The sequence below is a fragment of the Podarcis filfolensis genome (assembly GCF_964270895.1).
Source record: "Podarcis filfolensis genome assembly, chromosome: 6".
Classification (NCBI taxonomy): domain Eukaryota; kingdom Metazoa; phylum Chordata; class Lepidosauria; order Squamata; family Lacertidae; genus Podarcis; species Podarcis filfolensis.
The window spans coordinates 60,793,444-60,817,137 of NC_139609.1; the positions used below are offsets into that span (position 1 = coordinate 60,793,444).

The 23,694-nt window shown below is 41.7% G+C and overlaps 1 protein-coding gene across 2 annotated transcripts; it reads right to left on the minus strand.

The window, feature by feature from the left end:
- Window positions 1–1,463: 1,463 nt before the first annotated feature.
- LOC310765713 (polymeric immunoglobulin receptor-like) lies at window positions 1,464–16,823 on the minus strand. Of its 2 annotated transcripts, XM_083621074.1 has the most exons (10): window positions 16,678–16,823; window positions 16,171–16,239; window positions 14,310–14,433; window positions 11,536–11,877; window positions 9,883–10,212; window positions 7,962–8,114; window positions 6,678–6,789; window positions 4,562–4,680; window positions 3,000–3,134; window positions 1,464–2,105 (listed from the first exon to the last, which is right to left on the minus strand). In XM_083621074.1, exons 3-10 carry the CDS (start codon window positions 14,347–14,349, stop codon window positions 2,029–2,031), a joined length of 1,308 nt encoding a protein of 435 aa, XP_083477200.1. In that variant the 5' UTR covers window positions 14,350–14,433; window positions 16,171–16,239; window positions 16,678–16,823; the 3' UTR covers window positions 1,464–2,028. The 2 variants fall into 2 exon arrangements, with proteins under 2 accessions (XP_083477200.1, XP_083477201.1); XM_083621075.1 differs by lacking the exon at window positions 7,962–8,114.
- Window positions 16,824–23,694: the final 6,871 nt, after the last annotated feature.

Below are 23,694 nucleotides of genomic sequence, written 5' to 3' on the forward strand. Positions count from 1 at the left end.
ATCAGCGTGGTTTTACATGAGTAGAATGTGTCCTTTTATTTAACATGCATCTCTGGGTTATTTGTGGGGCATAGGAATTCGTTCATTCCCCCTCCCCCCCAAAAATATAGTCCGGCCCCCCACAAGGTCTGAGGGACGGTGGACCAGCCCTCTGCTGAAAAAGTTTGCTGACCCCTGCTGGAGTAAGATCACTGGAGTAAACTCATCTACCGGTAACTCATTATTGTCCACTGGAAAGCACTGGCTCCCGGGAGTTTTATTTATTTATTTCATAAAAATTATATACTTATATATAAAAGCATATTTTATATTATTATAAAAACAAAACCTCAAAGCGGTTTTAGACCGGGAGTCTCTCCCAATCATATCTGGAAATGCCAGGGAAATGGCTTGAAATCTGTTTCATGCCACTGAACCACAGCTCTTCTACATCAGCTCTCACTATTTGCATTTGAGCAACAAAGCCACCACATGAAACTCAGTTAACCAAATAATTTTGTGGTCACTTGTGATGGACTGACTGGATGCAAAAGGGGGGGCACCAGCTGTGGGAAAGCCAAAGGAAACCCTCAGGTGAAGAAGGCTCAGAGCAAGGGGAGTGGGGGTAGGATGACAATGGGTGCCGGAGGCAGAAGAAAGAGCAGAATCAGAGGAGGAGGAAGTGTCAGAAGCAGAAGAGGTAACTGGATTTAATGAGCAGGAAGAAGCTGTGGCAGAGAGTGGTTCAGACTCCAAGGCTGAAGCAGAAGCTGGAGAGGAGGTTGGCCAAAGAGGCAGAGTTGAGACAGGCTGCTGAAGAATCCAGGGAGTCTCCTTTTCCTGCTGTAACCAGCTTTCCTCTGCCCTGGTCTCCTAGAACACACAGAGAAATGAAAAGAGCAGAGATTGGTTGTGTACAGGTGTCATTTGTGACTGCTTGGGAAACACCCTGGAAAGGAGGTGTCTTTGAGAGCAGTGGGAAGGCGGGGGCCTTCAATCCTCACAACTGCCTCATCGGAGCAAGACCTACTGGGAAGAGTTGCTGGGGTCACTAGGCCTGCACTGTTTTGGTTTCTTTGAACAAAGAAACACTGACACCATGTTTTTTAATGCTGACCTATGTTTGACTCCGGCTCCTGACATCACCTCTCTCAATACAAAACTCATACAGTGGTACCTCGGGTTAAGTACAGTGGTACCTCGGGTTACATACGCTTCAGGTTACATACGCTTCAGGTTACAGACTTTGCTAACCCAGAAATAGTACCTCGAGTTAAGAACTTTGCTTCAGGATGAGAACAGAAATCATGCGGCCGCGGAGCGACAGCAGCGAAAGACCCCATTAGCTAAAGTGGTGCTTCAGGTTAAGAATAGACCTCCGGAACGAATTAACCCAAGGTACCACTGTGCTTAATTCATTCCAGAGATCCGTTCTTAACCTGAAACTGTTCTTAATCTGAAGCACTACTTTAGCTAATGGGGTCTCCCGTTGCCGCCGTGCCGCCAGACCACGATTTCTGTTCTCATCCTGAAGCAAAGTTCTTAACCCAAGGTATTATTTCTGGGTTAGCAGAGTCTGTAACCTGAAGCGTATGTAACCTGAAGCGTATGTAACCCGAGGTACCACTGTATATGAATCATGGCTAAGATGATCACAAGAGCAAGGATCCAGAGAGTGATCTGAGATGCACCCAAGATCTAGCACAAAACCAGTATATATTTTAATACTAACCCCCAATTCTGAGCAGCATCTCATGTCATAGCACAAACTGCTTTTGAAAATTCCCTTAATTTCCAAAGGCACACACATACTGCAAAGACTCATTCTAATTCACAGAATTAGAAGCCTTATAAGTGTCTAGGTCCTGGTGATTACTTTAAAACTAATAAGAGGTGTACCTCACATTGTATTTCTGATATAATTTTATGTCAATATCAGAAGGGGACAATATAATGCAGAATGACTGCTGCTTAGACATAGAATAGATTACATAATGAAAGCTTTCAAAATTTTCTGTTAACTATATGCAACCTCATTTGAAAAGGCAGTCAATCAGTTTCTCTCAAGTCTTCGGGATTTGCCCCATGGCTGAGCAAGGAATATTCATTTTCAACTAGGACCTCAACTAAAACAGAGAGAGAGAGAGAGAGAGAAATATTAGGTTATATCATAGAAGCTAAATTATTTGGAACTACTTTTATGTCCTTGTCTCTAAAGTACTTGAACATGGTCTAAAACAGGATGGCTTGACAACCACCAACTCTGCAAAGATTTTTTTTTTAAAAAACCCACCTCAGCCTCATTTTTGCTATTTTATTCAGTAGTTTCCATGTGATCAATATACCCTGACTCCAGATTTCAACATTCTACAGCCACGAGAAGCTTTAATACCATTTGAGCATTAATAGTATCCTAACAACCCCATACAAAGCAGTAGCTTTAAATTAATGTAAGACACCAAAGAACTGTACTATATTAGTCGGTTCAACATAATAAAGCTTGCTGATCATAGCTTCTTCTTTTTTAAAAAATTTAGTCATCCAGTAATTATATCAGAACCTCCTTATTACAAAAGATATTGAAAATGAGGGCAAAAGGGTTTAAACAGATGGGAGCCATGCACCAGAACTATGAAACTGTGATTTTGCAAGGTTCTAAATCCCACGGGGAATCTCCATGCATAGAGGAGGGAAGACTCTCTGCTTCAAACCGTCACCCTCAGACTCAATAAATAAAACACAATAAGAGAGATGTGCTGAAGGGGGTGTTCCATCACTGCCCCTCACATATTTCTTTGCATGCAGAAACAATGAGAGAGAGAGAGAGAGAGAGAGAGAGAGAGAGAGAGAGAGAGAGAAAGGAAGGAAGGAAGGAAGGAAGGAAGGAAGGAAGGAAGGAAGGAGCCCATTGCACACAATTGTGCAATGGATTGTGGCCAACATTTTGGGAAGGAGGTTAATATTATTGATATTCATCTAACAAAGGAAATTTAAGACACAGAAGCAGAAAGAACGCATACCTTTGTCAGTGTCTAGGGCAGATTCTTGTTCATCCGCTGAGCCTATTTGCTCTTCCATGGGTCGTTCTCCTGAACAATGTCGGCCAGCCAGTGCTATTGCTCCTTTGGGGTTTCTTGCAGGAATGTCATTTGAAGCTTTTGGTAAAAACCCAACAGATAATTACATTTTCATCCATTGACTACTGGGGTAGCTTCTGTGGCTAAGAAGACATACCACTAGTCTCAAAATAAATTGATGTTTCAATATGTTATGCAGGTTTACTAGATGTGGCAGTGAGAGTTGTCCCAGAGAAGCCAGTGAGCAAAATAATATCCATGTGCAAATAGCTTGTGCTTTGAACATCTTAAAAGCAATGCTTTGCCCCCACCCATCCTGTCCTGGCAAATGTCACACCACCACCACTGATGGAGCTCTGGGTCCATCACATACCACTACTGCTTCTGACATTTAACAATAAAACAAACTCAGATTGGCTCTCTACCTCTCTATTGAGGCAAAAATCATGGATAACTTAGGCCCTCACCTGATAAGTCACACTGTTTACTGAAGATAGGAGACCTAAGAAACCAGGAGTGGTGGGTGCTCTGCCTTTTCTGAATAGGATCACATTCCCTGTAAGAACCAGGTACACAAGATTTGGGGCAGAGGAGCATTCTTGAAGCCAGTACTGCTCCTTGATAACTAAATATTCCTTTTTTCCAGTTTCTATTGATTTGCCAGCTGCACCCTCTTCTGGAAAAGGGACAGTTTGCACCTATCATAGATACCATGGTGGTAACTTCTAGATTAGACTACTGCATAGCAGGTTTGGAAAATTCAGCAGGTCCAATATACAGCTGCACAATCACTAATTGGGGGTAGTTTTACAGGCCATATTGTGCCAGTATTGAGAGAACTGCCTGCCCATTTGTTTCTGAGCTAAAGTCAAGGTACTGTTGTTAAAGCTCCACATGGCTTGGGACCAGGATACCTTAGAGAATGAATTCTGCCGTGCCAATGTCCTCAGGAACCGAGGACATTTTGCTGAGAGCTTCCTCCAGGTGCTTGTCCTGGCTGAGAGAAGAAGTGTGACCTTTTTGGTAGTGGCAACCCAGCTTTAAAACACTGTCACTTATAAGGCCCATGTTGCTACTGTAGCTCTTTCGCCTCATTTTTCTAAGGTTAAAGTCTTATGCTGCCAGGCCTTCAAGAAACATGTTCTTGACCTTCTGCTGTTTCCTTATATACCTTGTAGGAATTATGTTTTTAGCACTTAGGTTGCAATCTTATACCTGCTTACCTGGGATTAAGCCTCATTGAGCTCAGTAGGGCTTACTTCTAAGGAAAGAATAGGCTCTTACAGTACTTTTGGTGATTCAAGTGCATTGATATAATGGATACATGGACAAATGCTCCAGCTTAAATCAGACGCACTTTGGACCAGCAAGATCTAGCCAACCTCCATCCAATTGTGAATGAAAACTGAACATGACGCCAGCAAGGGCTGTCTTGTGCCATATTTTGCTGCCCCAACAAGAACCAAATGCACAAAAGCACCAAGAGAATAGACAGCTTTGCTTACCATCCTTCTTTCGCTTCCTTATCTTAAGAAATACAATGATAACAGCTGCAGCCAGAACAAGAAATCCAAGCAAAATTGGTATCACAATTGGAAGTAGATTTAGTTCAGTTTCAGACAATCTAAAAATAGACATAGTACAAAAAAGACCTTTTTGGCTTGGTTTGGTTTGGGTTTGGGTTTTTTTGCTTGTCATCATGTGTAAACTTTTACTTCCCCAGTGGCTGGTGAATGTCTGTTACACATCTGTCTCTTTTGGTGTCAGTGCAGGGATCAGGAGCAGCTCATACAAGTTAGCAGCCCAAACATTAGACCACGAAGTTGCCATCATGAGTCAGATGGAAGACAGGAGCCAAAATCTCAAGTAACAGACCAAGAGGAAGCAATAGTGAGAGAGAAGTAGAGGGCCTTAATAGCAATGGCATTCATCTTTTGTACAGGGTGGGGTGGATATTTATTTTACTTTTTCTCCTTATGGTCCACGCAAAATTATTTTATTGTAAGCATCACAATGAAAAAGATATCAATATTGTTTATAAAAAGTGCAGAGTTGATTGGGGTGAAACCTTGGTGCTGGGAGTGCCAGTTTCTTCATCACTCCAATGGTTCTGCTGCCCGCCTGGAAGCTAAGTCAGGCAGACTGTAAAGGACAGGGTGGGGCAACACTCCGGTGAAGATGGAAACCCCCAACCAGCCAGATGATAAATTGGTAAATGGTAGCACATCAATAGCAGGTCCCAAGGTAAGGGAAATTGTGAAGAAAAGGCAGGAGATAGTAAGGACAAGTAGCAGAGGAGGAGAAGTTGAGCAGCCCAGGATAAAAGGGAGACAAGAAGATGGGGGAGATTGAATAAGCAGGGGAGAGAGGAAATAAAGGCAGATCAGAAGGGGTAGAAGCTGGCAAGCAATGCCTCAAAGCAGCATCACCCAGTGGAATCAAAAGGAGTTCGGGAGTTCACCTTGGTGAGAGAAAGGTGGGGTTGTCCACAGACAGGGCCCCTACACTACAGGTGCTTTAAGCATTACTGGCTAGTAAAAATACTTGGTTAAAAGCATTCTTGAGGGCATCTCATGATAACAAGAGTCCCAAACATAGCAGGAGTGAGGGGCTCACCAGGTTATTTCTGGAGATAAGCAGTGGTTTTTTACTTTAAAAAAATATTTAGGGGTACTCTCATTTTCCTACTCATATTGAAATACTGCCCCTTAATGAGGCCAAATTTAGATTCACAAAATGTTTAGGGGTATGCATACCTCTGCGTACCCCCAGGAAGAAAGCACTGGAGATAAGGGATAGTCTGGTGTTCTAAAGATCCTTGCTACCTTTAGGACTTGGGGCAAAAGAGTTCAAAATTACCCTTGTGTTGTGGTGGGAATTGGCATGTTTTGCCCTTTACAATAGAGCCACAGTCACCCTAAGCTAACTCTTCAGAGACTTCAATCTAGCAGAGGGTGTGGCAAAAAGTGGATGCAACCACCAATCACACACACACACACACACAGAGAGAGAGAGAGAGAGAGAGAGAGAGAGAGAGAGAGAGAGAGAGAGAGAGAGATGCACAGGACACTCAAACATTTACCACTCCCTCCCCACCCTTTTGATGATTGCTCCAATTTCTGCCCAGTCTACAAAATTGCACCCTTCCCACCCATCAGTTAATCAATTGTCTCTAATTTTTCTATAGACCTTGAATTTTGTTTTTTTGTTTGAAATAACATTTGCAGCAGTGTAATAAGTCTTAACACCAGTGAAAGGAGTGCCATCTACTGGCTCATCCTTATTTCTTGCAACGCATAATTCTTTTTCAACGTTTCCTTTCTAAGCATTTGACTGGCTATTCTGGGAAACTGCAGTTCATCTATTAAGTGTGCAGAACACTAGCAGCTCTCCCCCATTTACACATGCTAGTATTTTAACTGGAAGATTCAGCACATTAGTTTGGATCAGTTTCTCATTCTTTCCTTGGCATCAGCTGCTAAACTACCCTCTGGAAGTGCTGGCGCCTATTTTTCAGACTGGTTGGATGACATTTTTTTAAACTTAAATTTTAGAGAAATGGCTGGATGCCACTGAGCATGAGAATGTGCTTAAACTAGACAAGGCATCTTCTAACTTTACCTTTGCCTGTAAACTTCATTTGTAGCTGTCACATAACTTTGGGGAGATGTCCAGATTGTTTGTGGCTCATATGTGGTTGCTGTATCATTTACGATGTTGAAGAAAACCAATTCTGTTAGGAGGAAAAAGATTCTGTAATTGAGGATCATTGAAAATCAAGATGCTCTTGAATGTTCCTACACCAGGGGTGGCCAACTTGTAGCCCCACAGATGTTGCTGAACCACAACTCCCATCCACTGGCCCTGATCATTGATCATGTTGAGTGGGGATTATGGGAACAGTATTTCAGTGCTATTAACTGGAATTCAGAGGGAGTTGTCAGAAGAACGATGGCCAAGGCTTTGCTGGATGAAGCTGAAAGAGGCTACAGCATGGCAATGTAGGAACTGGGTCCTTCTCACCTTTACCTTTTGACTCCAGGGGGCAGTCGAGTAAGTGGAGGTTCTGCAGCCAGTACCATGGAAGATGCTGCACAGTTGATACATGGCTAGTTGGCCCTTCTGATGCCAGCAGCATCAGTTCCAGAGATGCTATCAACTCAGCAACTGTACAGTTGTATGGGGCAGCAGCACTGTCCTATTCCACCTAGCATTGATCAGAAAGAGGGATATCCACCACCTTTATCATGATGCAACAGCTGCCAGTGGTTTCACTTCATCAGGGTCAGCTTTATTAGGCAGAGTGAGACAGCTGCCTCAGGCAGCAGGTGCTAGGGGGCAGCAGCAACCCACTAGCTGTTTCTCCTGGCTGTAGCCTTCTGGTTGTGTGTGTCCTATCCTGCACCCCCATGATCAACCTAATCCTCTCAGAAGCACTGAGTGATGTTCTACTGTTAACAGAATTGAAATAACATCCAACTGCAGGCCAAGTTGCCTTCTGTGCATCAAAAGGTGAAGGAACCATCTTGTCTTTGTCCCATGTGGCAAAATGTATTGGGCCAGACCTGCACATAGCAAGCTATCTCACCACCTGGAGTCTACTTAGAATTGAGCTTTACGCTATTGTGGGACCCCAGATTGGATGTCTGCATGTGATTCACTGTGCAGGCATAAAGGGCAATGCTACAAAAAGTACCCCTAGGGTGAAGTAATGGTGCCTTATTAAGATAGTAATATATGTTTGAGCTATACCACTTCAGACTACAGGGAATGTGGGGAATCTCATCTGATCACACACTGTGTATCTATCTGCCTATCTATCTATAATCTCCTTTCCCATTTTGCCACCCCACCCCACCGCTGCCCTGCACCAAAGGCACCTGCAACCACCAAATCCTCTCTTACCTGGGTTGTGTGGCAGCGCCTGTGAAGTGGCGGTGGCAGCGGGTTCCAGAAAGATCTCATGAGGTGGCAGGGTGGACGTGGGGGTGCCGCCACTTAGGGTTCCACCACCCAAGACAGTTTCCTCAGTCTGCCACATGCGTGGGACAGCCCAGCCTTCCACATTAAAAAGGGAGGTCATGGAGAAAGTTATAGCCTTCCTTCCTTCCTTCCTAAAATCTAGTCGCCCGTGCGCAGGGAATCATTTGTACATTCATTTTTAAAATGCACCACCTCCCCACTGTCCCCCGCCCAACACACATGCACCCTACCTAAGAGCCAACTCTTCGCCTGGCACTTTCATTATACACCTTTAGGCGCCAGGCAAAAATGTTCCTTTTTAACTTGGCTGATTTGATTGACATCCTATGCCCTTTTAAAATGTGGGGGTTTGGGGGGAGGGGTGTTATTGGGCCATTGTTTTTATTTCAATTATGTATTTTGTGGTTTCATATTTTGATTTTATTCTGTGAACCGCTCTGAGACCTCCGGATATAGGGCGGTATATAAATTCAATAAATAATAATAACTTCTAGGGGCCAAGTTCCCTTCGCCCCTCCTCCCCAATAAAATATTCACCATTCAAAGTAGAGCAGCCCGGGATAAAAGGTGATAAAGTGGTGTGCAAGCACTGCATCTTGTGATCTATTATATGGGGTGGGGCTTACTTGCCCTCCCCTCCCCCCATATTATATTCAAGTGCACCTCTGCACACCTGCCAGGAACCACGTGCTATCATACATGCCTCATGTTCCCATAGAACCCTGATTGAGAAAGCAGAGCACAGGTATCATGGCAACAGCTCACCGGAGGGATTTGGAACAACTTCTCTTAGAAACGGCCCTGCCTGTTCTAACAGATTTAGCCACACACAGAAAGGCAAGGGGTTTTATTCAGTAGCAGCCTCTTTCAACTGAGGGCCCCCCTGGTGGGTTTGCATGAAAAGAGTATATGCTCAGGCAAGGTCTGTGACTCCTCAACTTCCTCTGGGTATATCCACACTGCTCAGGGCAGGAACATTATCAACAGTCAGACACATGGAAGTGGTTTCAAGCCTATAGGATTAGAGCAGTTTTAAACAGTAGGTCTTGGACCACTTTTAGTGCTGCAACCTGCTCAGTGCCTCCTAGCTTGCCTGCCCCACCCCCTAGCTTTTCGGTTGCACAGATGCTGTGGGACTTCTTACCATGAGAGAAGGTTGTGAAAAAGAATTTAGCAATTTCCAAAAATGTATTGGGTACCAGCAGAAAGGGATGTCTCCATATAAGGTCATGTAGAATACGTCAATTGAAGCTAGACTTCACTTAATAAGCTGTGATTAATATGTGATTCCCTATACAGTGGAAGTGTCTAGACTTGACAAGTTTATCAGATGAGCTGCTAAGATAAGGAAAAGCTAAATGTTTTGGCAAGGAATGTTCTTTTGCATTTTACAACCCCTTTAGGCAGGTGGTTTCCAGAAGCACTGTAATTTTGTAATTGCTTTTAAAGAAATGCTAATACTTGAGGAAACATTTTTGCAAAACTGTGTGTCTAGTTCTGCCAGCACACTCTCTCGTGGGCAGCTTGGTTTTATAGAAGACTTTTAGTGTCACTAATTGGACCAGAAAAGTGACAGCAGAAACAAGCCCTCAGCCAGCCTGGCTTAGAAGTGGAGGTGGAAGGAAAGCAAATTTGAAAAATTAACTTACTACTGCTTTGGGTTGGGACTAGCAAGGAGAGGAGCAAGGCATTCTGCATCCCCCAAAACCAATCCCATGCCCAAGGATCATTGAAGCTCTGAAGAGGATTATCTTCCATATTTGCAGAGGGAGTATATGCATACCCACCAGCTCATAGGGCCATTATGACATTTGTGATTTTGTCATTTTACTTCTCTGCTTACCTTCTGTGACCTCCAGTTGTATGATGCTTGAGCTTGTATTGTCATCAGACGTTCCTGTTCCACATTTATACATTCCTGAATCTTCTTTTCTCAGTTTGTTTATGAAGACTTTGAAAGTTTCTGAGCTATTTCCAGCAGTAAAAACAATTCTTCCTTCTTGCAGTTTTCCCTTATTCATGCTAGTATCTGCTATGAGAGAACAGCCAGATCTCCTCATCTTACAAAAGGATCTCCTCATGCTTGACTTGGCAGTTTCCACTGGGCATTGGATCATCACTGACCCTCTCACTTTACCCCAAAGTATTTCAGGTGATTTTGGCATATTTGGACCTGTTTGGAGAAAATAAATCAAAGCATTTATTACTCTCCCCCCCCCCCCCGCTAGTCTTAAACAATTTTTCAAAGAATCATTCCTACCTACTACAGCCAATAGTGCATGTATATGAAAATATAAAAAGGTGTTTTACTAGAGAAAGAGGGCACCTCAAGGGCACCTCTACCAATATCAATGATATTGGCACATCATTGGTACAATCAGCAGGAGAGGCCCGATTGGTGGTGTTTCTGTTGGGTGATGTACAGTTCACACTGACCCATGATAGGGTCTCCTCAGAGGCTGAGTCCCATTTGCTGAATGCCCTCCCTGGTCAAGCATATCTGTCTCTCTCATTATTAACATTGAGGAAGAATTTTAAAATGTTGCAGTTCACCTTGGCATTTGGTGACTGAAAGACGCTGTTCCTTAAGATCATTAGCTGTGAGGATATGTGCCTGTTTTAAAATGTTTAATTTTTTTAATGTAATTGTATTGTTTTGCTAGTTTGTTGTTTGCCACCCTGGACTCCTTTGTAAGAAAGGACAGGACAGGAATTAAATTATTAATTATAAAACAACAATCAAGCAGGCACAAAATGTAAACAGACTTTCTCATTTAAAACATTTAAGCAACCCAAATACATGTGAAAGCTGGGCTTGTCCTCATCCACCTAGCAATTTATTGAAAGCCTTGTTTGCCTCTACATTTTTCAGGTGGGTTATTAGCCCTTTGAACAACTGTAAATGGAAAACTGTATCTATAGATAATGGCTCCACATTAGAGTACAGATATGAGAGAGCTTAAAGAGCCATGATTATTGAAGGTTAATAGAGAAAAGTGAGGCAAAAGCAGAACTGGAAAGTGATTGATCTGAATCCCAGATTTCTGCCAAGAAGTCTTTTGAACTAACTTCTTAGCATAGAATTTTACCCAAATATATATTTGTTTTGCTTTTTCTAAACCAGGATATCCCTAATAGCACTTTTGGATTTGGTTTGTTTAGAGAATAGGTGGCAAAGCAACTGCCTTCCAAAGAGTTTTGGAAAAACCTGTTGTGGATACACAAAATACCCATTTAAAAGAAAAACAAAGAAGCAATACTCAGATCCTTCTCCTCCCCCTACCCCCAAAAACCCCATGCACAGCACCAATACACACAGACTAAAACACAGACCAACAGAGACAAAACACACACCCTACACTGCCAAAAAAAGAAAAAGCAGGCAAAATTATCCCATCAAGGCAACTGAAAAAGCAGACCCCAGAAACAAAACAAATTGTTAAAATAGCCCTTCAGTTTTTGAAAAAAGTTGTTTGGATTCCAATAGCTTGCTTACCTTCCCAAATGGTTAGATTCACTCCAGCATAAAAACCATAAGCATTTTTGTTGCCAATGCCACATCTGTAATTACTGGAGTCTGTCTTCACCAGCTGTGTCATTGTCACTTGCAAAATCCCACTTTGAGGGTTATCATGCATTGACACTCTTCCTTCATAGTCTTTGTGAATGAAATCGTTAGTTGAAATGATAGTCTGGCAAGAGTGATGGTTGGTTGACTCCTTGCACCAGTATTTTCTGCCATGTCTATTGGCTGATGTGGTTTCATAGTAGCACTTGATTGTCACTGATCTTCCAGCATGGCTTATCAGCAGCCTTGGAGCATATAATGTTCCTGAAACTGTTTTAAATAAGGGTACAAAAGCTATCAACACATTATTCAAGCAATAACACAATTTATATAGGGTCATGGAGCGATTCAAGCCCCCTTTGAACCAGGCTGGGAGTGATTTGAATGGATTGGGAAGAGATGTTGCTCCATGTGAGAAGCAGTTCCCATTGATCCTGCTGACCCTATTAAGGATCGATGGGAATTATATCTTGCATGTATCATTGCAAGCAGTATGCTGCTACAGTCCTGAGGGTCAAATTTACCACTGCTACCAGGTATATTCTTAGAATGGGTGGGACACAATGGGGAAGAGCTCAGGACTGCAGTGAATGGTATGATTGCTTATTAAAGTGTAATTTAATTCACACTTCATTCACTATCTGAACAAGGAATTAGTATCCCAACAAAGCTTTGGTAATGTTTATATTTTACTAATTGGTTAATCATTTGAAGCATTGACGGTTCCCAGTAAGGAACATACTCATACACAATCCTCTGAACAGTGATAACTCCAAGGGTATAGCATGTATCCAAGTTGCAGTTGGGTTACTGAAGACTTACTATGTTTTGTGACACATGGTTTATTTACATGTATTTACAGGTTGCGCATGGGTGGAGATTCACAGCTTTCACACACTAATAGATACTAGTTCCGTATTTGGTTTTGAGGAAACCCAGGTACTGCACAGCTCCCAAGACATCCTCCAATTCCAACCTTTTCCTCAGACAGTCTTAGTACGACCCCAACTTCAGGTTCAGGCCACACAGACACAGTTGGACGACATCATCCCCAGAGAAGGGGTGGGGGAGAAAGCTAAGCCCTGTTTACCAAATGGCCCCTGACCCTTGCAGTGCACAACAGAGGACACCAATAAGGATGAGATTCAGGTGAATAACTGTTGGTAGTATATTAGGGAACCTCCCAGTCAGAGGATACAGCCCGGCAACCATGCTTGGACTCACCCTTGGAGGTTTCCCCAGCATGTAGTAGTCAAATACTGTAAAATCAGGTCAAAGTCCATCAAAAACTTAGCCAGTTCCTCCAGGAAAGTAGAGCCAACCACCCTACAAACTTTTCCATTCTACATAAAGCTTCAGCAGGGTTTTGTAGCATCAGTTCATTTGGAGCTATCCAAGGTCCTGTTTTTCTCTGCTCTCTGTATAGAATAACCTTAATCTGATTTGCCAGCTGTGATTTGACTTTCTCTACCTTGGCTAGCCTTGATTTGACTGTACTAGACACTACCTGTGTCCTGTTACCTTCAGGTGGCTATGGAACAAATTATTTTTTCAGAAGGGTCTCAAACTATGAGTTCCTATCTGAAGAAGTGTGCATGCACATGAAAGTTTATATCAAGAACAAACTTAGTTGGTCTCCAAGGTGCTACTGGACAATATATATATATATATATATATATATATATATATATATTCCTATGTTGACAAATTGCTTATACTTAACCAACTACTGAACAAAGCTAGACCTGTTTGGCAGCCTTGAGCACTGAAGCAGTCCTTCTACAGACCAGAACTGAACTGTATCACTGTAGAGTCAATGAACCAGAGATGGCCTTGAGGCTTTCTAGCTCAAATCCTAATCCCATTCCAATATATTTTGAAAGATCCTGCTTTGTCTGGATCTTCTCTAATGTAAAAATAGTTTCCTAGAAAAAGTCTAACAGATTTATCTGTGAAAGTCAAAGTAAAGCTCAAATATTTCATAATATACCTGAAGGAGGATCTCCACTCCTATTTCTCAGCCAGGACACTGAGGTCCTCCTCTGAACATCTTCTGCTAGTACCCTCACTACAAGAAGCAAAGTTACAGGGAACCAAGCAGAGGGTCTTCTCGGTAGTGGCACCCTACCTGTGGAATGCCCTCCCTTCAGATGTCAAGGAAATAAACAGCTTTCTGACTTTTAGAAGACATCTGAAGATGTCCCTATTTAGGGAAGTTTTTAATGTTTTTATTATGTTTTTAGATATGTTGTAAGCCCCCCAGAGTGGCTGGGGAAACCTCCTATGTAAATCGGGGCACCTGCAGCAAATTTATTTAATCCTTTCCTCAGACTATGGAAAAGAGACTTAAATATGAACTTTAATATTATTAAGTGTACAGAAAGTTTCCAAGTTACCAATAGAGTAACTCTGGCTGTTGTTATTTTTGTTGTTGTGTTTGCATTTTTTGATATTATAAATTTAAAGCCAAAGTATATCTTAAGCATATATGAAACTGGCTGCAAAGAGAGTGAAAGAGGGGAGAAATGACAATTTACTAGCTATATTGGACTAAAGATTTGTTCTTGAAGGAGCAAGCAGAAAACACAGAAGTGCCAAAGATAGACCAGAAGGAGGATAGTTGTTATGAACCCCAATTCTTTCACAACCCTGAAACAAACTTATCAAACTTATTGAAGATGACACAACTTTTGTCTACTCACCGTGTATGAGAACGAGGAAAAAAATAAAGGTATTCATCATTGTGCTTGATTTCAGATTTATTCAAAATCAAACATCTAAACTGGATGCAAGGAGTAGGACAGGCTCTGAATACCCCTACAAAACCTGGCAGAAATGTGAAGGGTTTTTTAAAAAATCATTACATTTATTAAAGATATTGAAGTGTAAAAGAGAAAATATATATATGTATGTATGTGTGTGTATATATATATATATATATATATATATATATATATATACATACATACACACAATTATATAGTCCAAGAAGGCCGATCATCTGTGAAATATATCTAGCATTCATAATTGCTGTTACAGGTGAAAAAAATGAAATGTTTTCTGCAGAATAAAGCAGCCCCCCTAAAGTGTTTTCTCCCCCAAAGCCTGCTGACAACTCCCTTTCCCTTTCCCTATTTTGCTTCTTTCTGGAATTTCTGGGTAAATTTGTCAGCAGCAGTGACTCTGAATAAAGATAATGTTCATGTGTGTGGCTGCAAGCTCTGGACAGAGAACTTCCTCATGCATGTTAAAATCCCCTTTTTAGTTTGTTTGTGTGTTTCATTTTAAGAAGTTGCTGCTTCAAGTGTCTTCACTTGAAGACAGTAGAATTTGTACATTTCACAAGCACACACATCCATGCCCATGATGAAGAAGATAGATGAGGTTGTCAGCTTTCTTGCTTCTGCAAAGGATGTGGGGGATAAAATAGGACCACAAAGGAAATAAGCATTTAGTTCTAACAGTGCATTGTGTCCCCCAAGCTAGGGTCAGAGAATTTAACCAGATCAGCACTGTGTTACCCCAAAATTCAATGGTTAAGTATGACTTCAAAACCAAATGGAGTCACACAGCTCCTTGCGCAGCTTCCTTTCTGGGGCCCAAACTAAACTTGTTTGTTCACATTTTTGCCCCACGAATGTATACATGGATGCATAACATATGGTACCACAAAATAAGTTTTGTGGTATTTTAAAGACTATCAATTTCATCATGGCATTAGCTTTTATGGACTACAAAAAATATTCTGAGCCTATGGGGTCTTATAACACTCAGAAAAACACAAATAAAAAAACCCATTTTATCAGCTTTGATAGATTAAAAAGAAAATACTCTTGAACATTTGCTTAGTTCTTGCCTTGGCTAGTCACCAACTCTCAGCTCAGTCTCCCTCACATAACTGTTGTGAAGATACAGAAGGAAGAATAAACTGACTGTACCACAGGCACCATTTTTTTCTTCCTTTAACTAGAGTGATGCATCATTGTACTATAAAGAACCATGGGTGGGGTTTGGGGGGGGCTGCAAATTAGTATAGCTCCAAACCTTCAACGAATCTTACTCAGGCCTGATTGTTGCGTATTTTAGATGCATAAATCACAATCCCACTTTTCAGTTCAGCTTACTCCCAGGTTAGTGTGCACAGGTGATGGCAGCAGGGCAGGGCACTCCTATCTGCAGGAACTGCTTTTCCAACACAAATGTGTTATTTCCTTTCAGAAGCTCTGGAATTTGTGATGGAGCTTCAGTTCCTGCCATTTGCTACCCTCTTCCTTTTCCCCAAGTAAGGCTCCCCACTCCCTTGAAATGGGAGAGGAACAGTTGTGCACAATTGTGTGCATGGTTCCTAATCCAACACTGAGGACTTCATGTTCAGTCCCAATTCCTGACTGCCAGCTTCCAGCCAAGACAAACTTCTGAGCACTTTAATGCAACAAGTGCACAGAACCCTGCTTGTGCCCAAAGCTCTGTCTTGCTGGATCAGAGTAAAGTTGGGGCCATATATCCACCCATACTTTCATGGGACCTTTCGTTGCCCACAAAAGTTGGAGGAGAAATACTCACAGGAAGATGTGCCCGTTTACTCAGAAATCAGTCTCACCATTCAACAGGCTGACAACATGGTAAGTGTGCCTAGGAATGCAGTTTTGGAAAAAGCTGTTATCATTATTTTAAAGTGATATGCATTCTCAGCAGGTTTTTAGCATATTCCAAATAGTAGCAATTCAAAGTCCTACTTATTCTCAAAAAGATCCTTATATAGTATCCTCCATTCATTCATTAAATGTCACTTTTCCTATTTTTACCATTTGCAAGAATTTATTCAACCAGCCTGTAATTTCAGTGGAGACAAAAATATCCTGGCAATTAAAACTTCTCATTGTACAGTATGCTATATTGGGAGAACTGGTCAAACCTAGCAAGTTATAAAAGCTGTAATCGCAAAGTCAGCATTTAGCATTAGAGAACAAAACACATTGGATCCAATATAAGCAATGGCTACCTTGACAGGTTTGAAAGAATGTCTTTTTACACTGTTAATTTATCATTGACAAAATGACTTTTCCTTACCTTATGATGACTATTAAAAGCACGTTGATTTTCCAAACTGCAGGTTTGATAATAGCATCACCTACCTGAAAATTTTGGGTTTTTTGAATAAATATTTAAATACTACACATGAAGCTGCAAATTGATTTCAGTCCTACCTTTTAAAAATTTCTGTTTCACACTCTGCTATCTTCAATAAGTAGAGTATAAATGAAACAAGCTGTGTGTTAAAAAGAGGAAGCCTCAAGTCTAGTCTAATGCATCTCAGGTCACCGCAGTTAGTAATATAATGAAGTTCTTGATTTTAAAGAAGAGGAAGGATCTATGGTCAGAGTACGAAACAAAAAAAAATCCCCTGCTTTCTGGGCACTAGAGAACAGAACAGTGGCTGATTCACATAAGCCAGTCCAGGGAGAGTTTCATTCAGTAAATTAGAAACGGTTCATTACCTTGAACTTGAAGTGAACCCCTAAACCGCAAAAAGGAGGCAGTTCAAAATAGGTGGCATAATAATTTGAAGTTCGTGTAATTACTTTGTGGGTGATAAGAAAAGGCCTCTCTTTGCTCAAACCCTATAGGAGTCAAGAGAGTGCTTAGACATTCACCTGAACATAGGATGTTTGAATGGGAGAGACAAGACATGCATACAGGCCTCACCTTCAATGTCCCCTGTATGCTTTGGCATGATCCGCTCAGTACCCAGCCTTCCCATGTTGAGTGAAGATCTGCAGAGGGCTTTTACTCATGTTCTCTCCAACACAATTAGAACCTTCTGCACCTACAGGAGCCCTGATAAAACAATGTTCCTAATGCATCTTTCCAGACTTCTCTTTCTGGCCCTCAGGACCCCTTTCCCCTTGCCACACATCTTATCAAACCTACTTCATAATAATCTCAAACACTTTTACCTGGCAGGAATGTGTGTGTCCTTGGACTGTGACCATGCCTCTTGCTTGCATGGACAGAGGATGGGGAGATAGTGGGTGGTGGTGGTATGGAACTATCAGGGTTTTGCGCGGCTGCTGTAAAAAGGTAAAAGTCCTGTCTCTTGCTAACCCACTTTTGCTTCTGGCCCTGCTCACTTTCATAGAATTGTACAGCTGGAAGGGACCTTGAGGGTCATTTGCCCGCCTCCAGTCCACAGGGACCTTACCTGTTCTCCAAAAAATCACAAAGATTGTAGACAGAGCCTCTGCAATTACATCCATAAGTTCCTTCAGTACCCCTAGGCCTCAGAAGAATGCATTTGTGTCAGGAGCTAATTGGACCGAACACATGCTCATAGGTTCTGTCCTGCAGTCAAATAGTCATGCATGTGACACTAGATAGCCCATACAGTGGTACCTTGGGTTAAGAACTTAATTAGTTCTGGAGGTCCGTTCTTAACCTGAAACTGTTCTTAACCTGAGGTACCGCTTTAGCTAATGGGGCCTCCCTCTGCCATGCGCCACTGCTGCACAATTTCTGTTCTCATCCTGAAGCAAAATTCTTAGCCCAAGGTACTATTTCTGGGTTAGCGGAGTCTGCAACCTAAAGCGTCTGTAACCTGAAGCGTCTGTAACCCGAGGTACCACTGTACATCCGTTTTCTACCTTCAAACCCATCTTTCTTTCTTTCTTTCTTTCTTTCGTTCTTTCGTTCTTTCTTTCGTTTTGGTCATTGTTATTTATTGGGCTTCATATGTTAACATCTACATATTTCTTTTCATTTCTTAACACCCACATATCAAATTGATAATAAGTATCTATAAAAAGCAACTGTGGTTTTTTATAAAAAGCAACTGTGTGTATCTGAAGAAGTGTGCATGCACACGAAAGCTCATACCAAGAACTAACTTAGTTGGTCTTTAAGGTGCTACTGGAAAGAAAAAAAAATTATTATTTTTTTTTTGACTATGGCAGACCAACACGGCTACCTATCTGTAACTGTGGTTTTTTAGTTTTAAATGATTTACTGGTAATCAGTTGTTCTAGTTGCTAAATTTATACAACTGGCCTATATGCTTAACTGTTTGCCTTGATGCTTTATCAATGGGGCTGAAACACTTAATCCCTTTAGACTCCTCTTGTGGTTTTGTTTTTCTTCAGTTTGTCCTACTTTGGAAAATGTGTTTGCTAGCTCAAAGGTTGGTAGATAAATAATAACCATATCGTGCGATTTGATAGGACCAAGCCTAATTGTTTCTCTGGTAATGTTAATGATTGGTTGATATAAGGCTGCCAAGAATAATAATAGTGATCTCACTCTCTGGCTTTATACCTCCCCTTCCATCACCATGCAAGAACTTCCTGCATCAGAAGGCGGTGCGAACAAGGTCTTTATCTTATTCTTTATCTTATTTTGCTGCTTCCATCTTGGCAATATTGGTAACTATAAAACTAATGTGATATGTAGACCCATTTTTATCAAGTATGCCTTTATGGATATTGTACCTGTAATGTACCAGCTCCCAGAAGAAGGGCATTCTGAACTACTAGTAGGTACTAGTAGTAGTAGTAGTACTAGGTACTACTACTACTACCCAGCCTTCTCAACCCAATCCTGGTGTTTTCCCCACACACAATGTGCTTTAATCAGATTGGTATCAGACAACACCTTGCAGCAAGACACTTCAGCACCTCATAATTTGTGGTAATTGTCTACTATTTTGCTTCTCTTATTACACAGCAAGTGCAGAACAATGCTGCCATCAAGTGGCTCTGGAAAAACACTGCCATGAATAACAGAGCCCATTTGAAGAGATGCACCCATAGCTTTTTTGTCTTGTTTTTACGGGGAGTGTGTGTAAATTTAACACTGCAAGGTAAACATTATTCCAAATACACATAGCCTTAGGTCCAATTCATATGTTACCACTACATTATGGGATTTGTTTCCCTGTGATCTGCATTTTTTAAATCATATTTTGATATTTATTGTCTGTTTTACATATTACATAAAGCTATAAAGCTATTCTTCAGTGTATCTTGCCAGCTTGCCCAACTGAACAAATTTAATATCCTTAGAAGCAAACTATTTAGAAGGGTATAAAGCTCTGACAGAACGGATCTGGGTTACAAGCCTAAGTAAGTTCTCAGTCTCCATCAATCACCGTCTTGAAACTGAACCTACAGCATTCAAAGTAGAATAATAATGATGAAATAATATAAGCATATAATGAAATGATATAAGCAAAAATGTATTATCAAAGTTGCAGGTAATATTCTTTTTTCTTCCTTATTGAGCATAAGACAAAGGCATTGACACCAAACATTATTTTACATTGATATATTGATGATTGACTGGCCTTTCTATGGTCTTCCTTGAGGGTATTATGATGGCCTGTGCTCCAGTCAATGGTTTTGTTGTGGGCTTTTATGTGAAAAGCATGAAGGAGGCTTTGTGTGTACATTTCATCTGATTTTTTTATTTAAAAAGTCTGGTTTGTTTGTGTGTACACTTCTTTCCCTAGTTTTTCCTATTGACACAGAGCAGAGTTTCAAGATTTTGTAGCATTCCCAATTGATTAAATAGCTTTTGCTGGTGATTGTTTAAAGTAAGTGTATTCTCATCATCATTAATATGAGTGACATGTATTTACACCGTGATGTGATATAGGCCAAACCTTGACTTCAGCTCATGATTAGTGAGGAAAGAGTTTAACCATGTGACCGGGTTCAGACAACATGCTATGCCTTGGCTTAGCTCAGCACAGCAGTAAAAAGGAGCAAAGAGGAGCAAAATGATTAGGTCTTTTCCAGGAGCCCACATACTCACAAGGTCTTGCTAAGCTGAGCAGGAAGGGGACTCCAGCCCATGGCCCAGATTTGGCCCACCAGTGCAGATTTCACTGATGAGATTATTTCAGAAATTTAAAAAGCATCAGTGAGTGTTAACTAAAAGCTCATCCAGGCAACCTATTTATAGAGCATTCATTCTTATTCATTTGCAATGACAGTCGGTTTGCTGTTCAACAGTGGAAGGCACACCCTTTGGAGGTTATAGGCTTTCCTTCTTTGGAGGTTTTTAAGCAGCCATTCAATGGCTGTCTGTCTTGGATAATAATAATAATAATAATTTATTATTTGTAGCCCGCCCATCTGGCTGGGTTTCCCCAGCCACTCTGGGTGCTTTAGCTGAGATTCCTGCATTGCAGATGGTTGGACTAGATGGCCCTTGAGGTCCCTTCCAACTCTATGATTCTATGAGATTGTGTAACATTGTGTCAAGCAATTGTTATTCCATGTTTTCCTGTCACTTTCCTTACCAGAAATAGCTCAATTTTTATTTCTGTTTTGTGGAAGCAGGTTTATTGCACAAGAGCACCAAATCCACTGTAATTCTGCAAGCTAAATTTGCTAGTATATGATCTAATCCCACCCACAGAAAAGCAACAGTTTGGAGGCAGAACTGTCATAGGGGCTTTCTGAAACATTTAATTACTCTTCTAAACAGTTTAATGCAATATCTCCCCACCAGCAATGGATGTGAGTGAAAGTTTTTTCTAGAATTCGACACCTGTCTTCTCCTGTCCATTTACACTGTTGCTGTTCAGAATGCCACAGAGCTACTTTAGCAAAATCCTGACTCAAGGATTTTACTTTACCTGTTTCTAAAATATCTCCACTAGATGGACCTCTGACTGTGCTCCTTACTTTCTCCCAGCCATACAGTAGCTGCTTATCCACATGGATGAGCCTGATTGCAAGTATCTTACTCATGACCTGGCACCATTGTGGGTGAGCGCTGATTCTGTAGAAAAGACCCATGCAATTGGCCACTGAGTGCACATCTGTTTTGATTAGCTGATCTCCCAGGTGTCCAAGAGCTGGTCATAGATAAATTGCTTCCATAGGGCTGAGAAACATAAGTGCCCCTTATTTTCCAGGGACAATCCCAGATTTACAGAGGCTGTCCTAGTTTCTGATTTGATCCCATAATGTCCCACTTTCCCCTAGGATGTCCCTAGGGAAACTATTAACTCCCAAATCTCTGTGTCCTGAATCTGGACTGCTGTGTACCCAAAGAAAAATGCATATGCAATGAAGTAACAAAGATCACTTGGGCAGGGCCAGATTTTCCTTGATGCAGTAACTGTCAGAAGACATTTTGCAATCAAATGACATCAGAAGGAACATAAAGGGACTTTCTGACTGTGGTATCAATCTGGAAGGCAGCACAGATGAAGGCAAGCTAAAATCAAGGAATCTTGAGACTGGGCTGAATAGGCACTTTAATAGGCATCAGCTATAATGACCTGACAGAAGCCAGTTTAAAATGCCTCCGCTTAAAGTCTTGTGATGCTTTTTATCTTCATAAACTAAACACGAGTCAGCTGTGTCCTACAGCTACAGAAAAGGTGAATGCCACTTTAGACTGCATTAATAGGAGCATAGTTTCTCAGTCACAAGAAGTAATAGTTCCATTTCATTCTGTGCTAGTCAGACCTCATCTGAAGTACTGTGTCTTAAGACAAATTGCAATAGATTCTGAGAAGAGCAACAAAGATTATCGGCATCACAGGAAAAGAATCCTATGAGGGATTCCTATGGATACAGTTTGCCTGGGAAAGAGAACCTTGACAGGGAAAGTTGATAGCACATAGCTGTAGAAGGCGACAAAGACTTGTTTTCTGCTACCACAGAGAACAGGCTCTAATGGGCTTAAGATACAGGACTCTAATTGAACATTAAGAAAAATGCTTACTGATAGAACTAATTACCTAATGACATGGCTGGGCTCTTCCTCATCATAACTTTTTCAGGAAGAAATGAGACAGTTTTCTGCTGGGGATGCTGTGATCCTGAATTTTTTGCACTGAGCAGGAGATGATCAACAACAGCAGCCTTCACCAACCTGACGCCGCCCAGATGTTGTTGGACTACAGCTCCCCTGGTGAGAACTGTAGTCCAGCAGCATCTGGAGGGTGTCAGTTTTGTAAAAGCTAGTCTACAATGCTAGTGTGCCAGTGTGGTGTAGTGGTTAAGAGCGGTGGACTCGTAATCTAGTGAACCGGGTTCATGTCTCCTTTCCTCCACATGCAGCTGCTGGGTGACCTTGGGCCAGTCACACTTCTTTGAAGTCCCTCAGCCCCACTCACCTCACAGAGTGTTTGTTGTGGGGGAGGAAAGGAAAGGAGAATGTGAGCCACTTTGAGACTCCTTAGGGTAGTGATAAAACGGGATATCAAATCCAAACTCTTCTTCTTTTTCTAATTCTGTAATTTCCATTGCTATACCTCTTGTCATCTCTTTCCCTAACAATTCTTCACTGTCATGCTGTTTGAAGTCCTAAAATGCATTGACTTCTCTGCAGTAACACTTAGTTGTTGGCATCTGTCTGTCTTGAAAGACAATGGAGTGTGCCTCTGGGAGTAAAGTCAAGCCGCTATGTTAGCAGTACCAGGTGACCTCCCAAGGGTGCAAGCCTGGTTGGTGTGTATGGAGGTGAACAGTAACACTACAGAGAGTGATATAGCTTTATAAACCTGCTGTTAATTGCTGCTCGGCTAAGCAACAACATGTGGAAATTCTTTCTGGCATGTTGTCTCAGAATTGCAGTGAAGTAGCCACAGTGCCATAGTGTTTTCCATAAGGGCTGTTGCTACTTGAATTTTTCTGCACCATTGTACGAGGTGCCAACTTTGCCAGAAGCATCCTGTAAATGATGATGCAACATGTATTCATTAGACACAAAGTTGTTTCCTTGGAAATCACCATTACCTAACAGTTAGTTACATAACTACGTTGATGGGATTTTTAAAAAAACAACAGAGCCTGAAAACTAGTAAACAGTGCCTATGGATAGGGATACAGTGCCCCAAAATATGTAAGGCATTGTGGCAGTGGCGTAGCGTGGGTTGTCAGAACCCGGGGCAAGGCAAGTAATTTGCACCCCTAACCCGTGGATTTGCGCCCCCTAACCCGTGGATTTGCGCCCCCTAACCCTAACCCCCAGATGTTGCGCCCGGTGCGGCCGGCCCCCCCCTGCACCCCCCACACTACGCCACTGCATTGTGGGCTCCTGGTCAGAGTAACCAACAGAGTCACAGGCGACGAA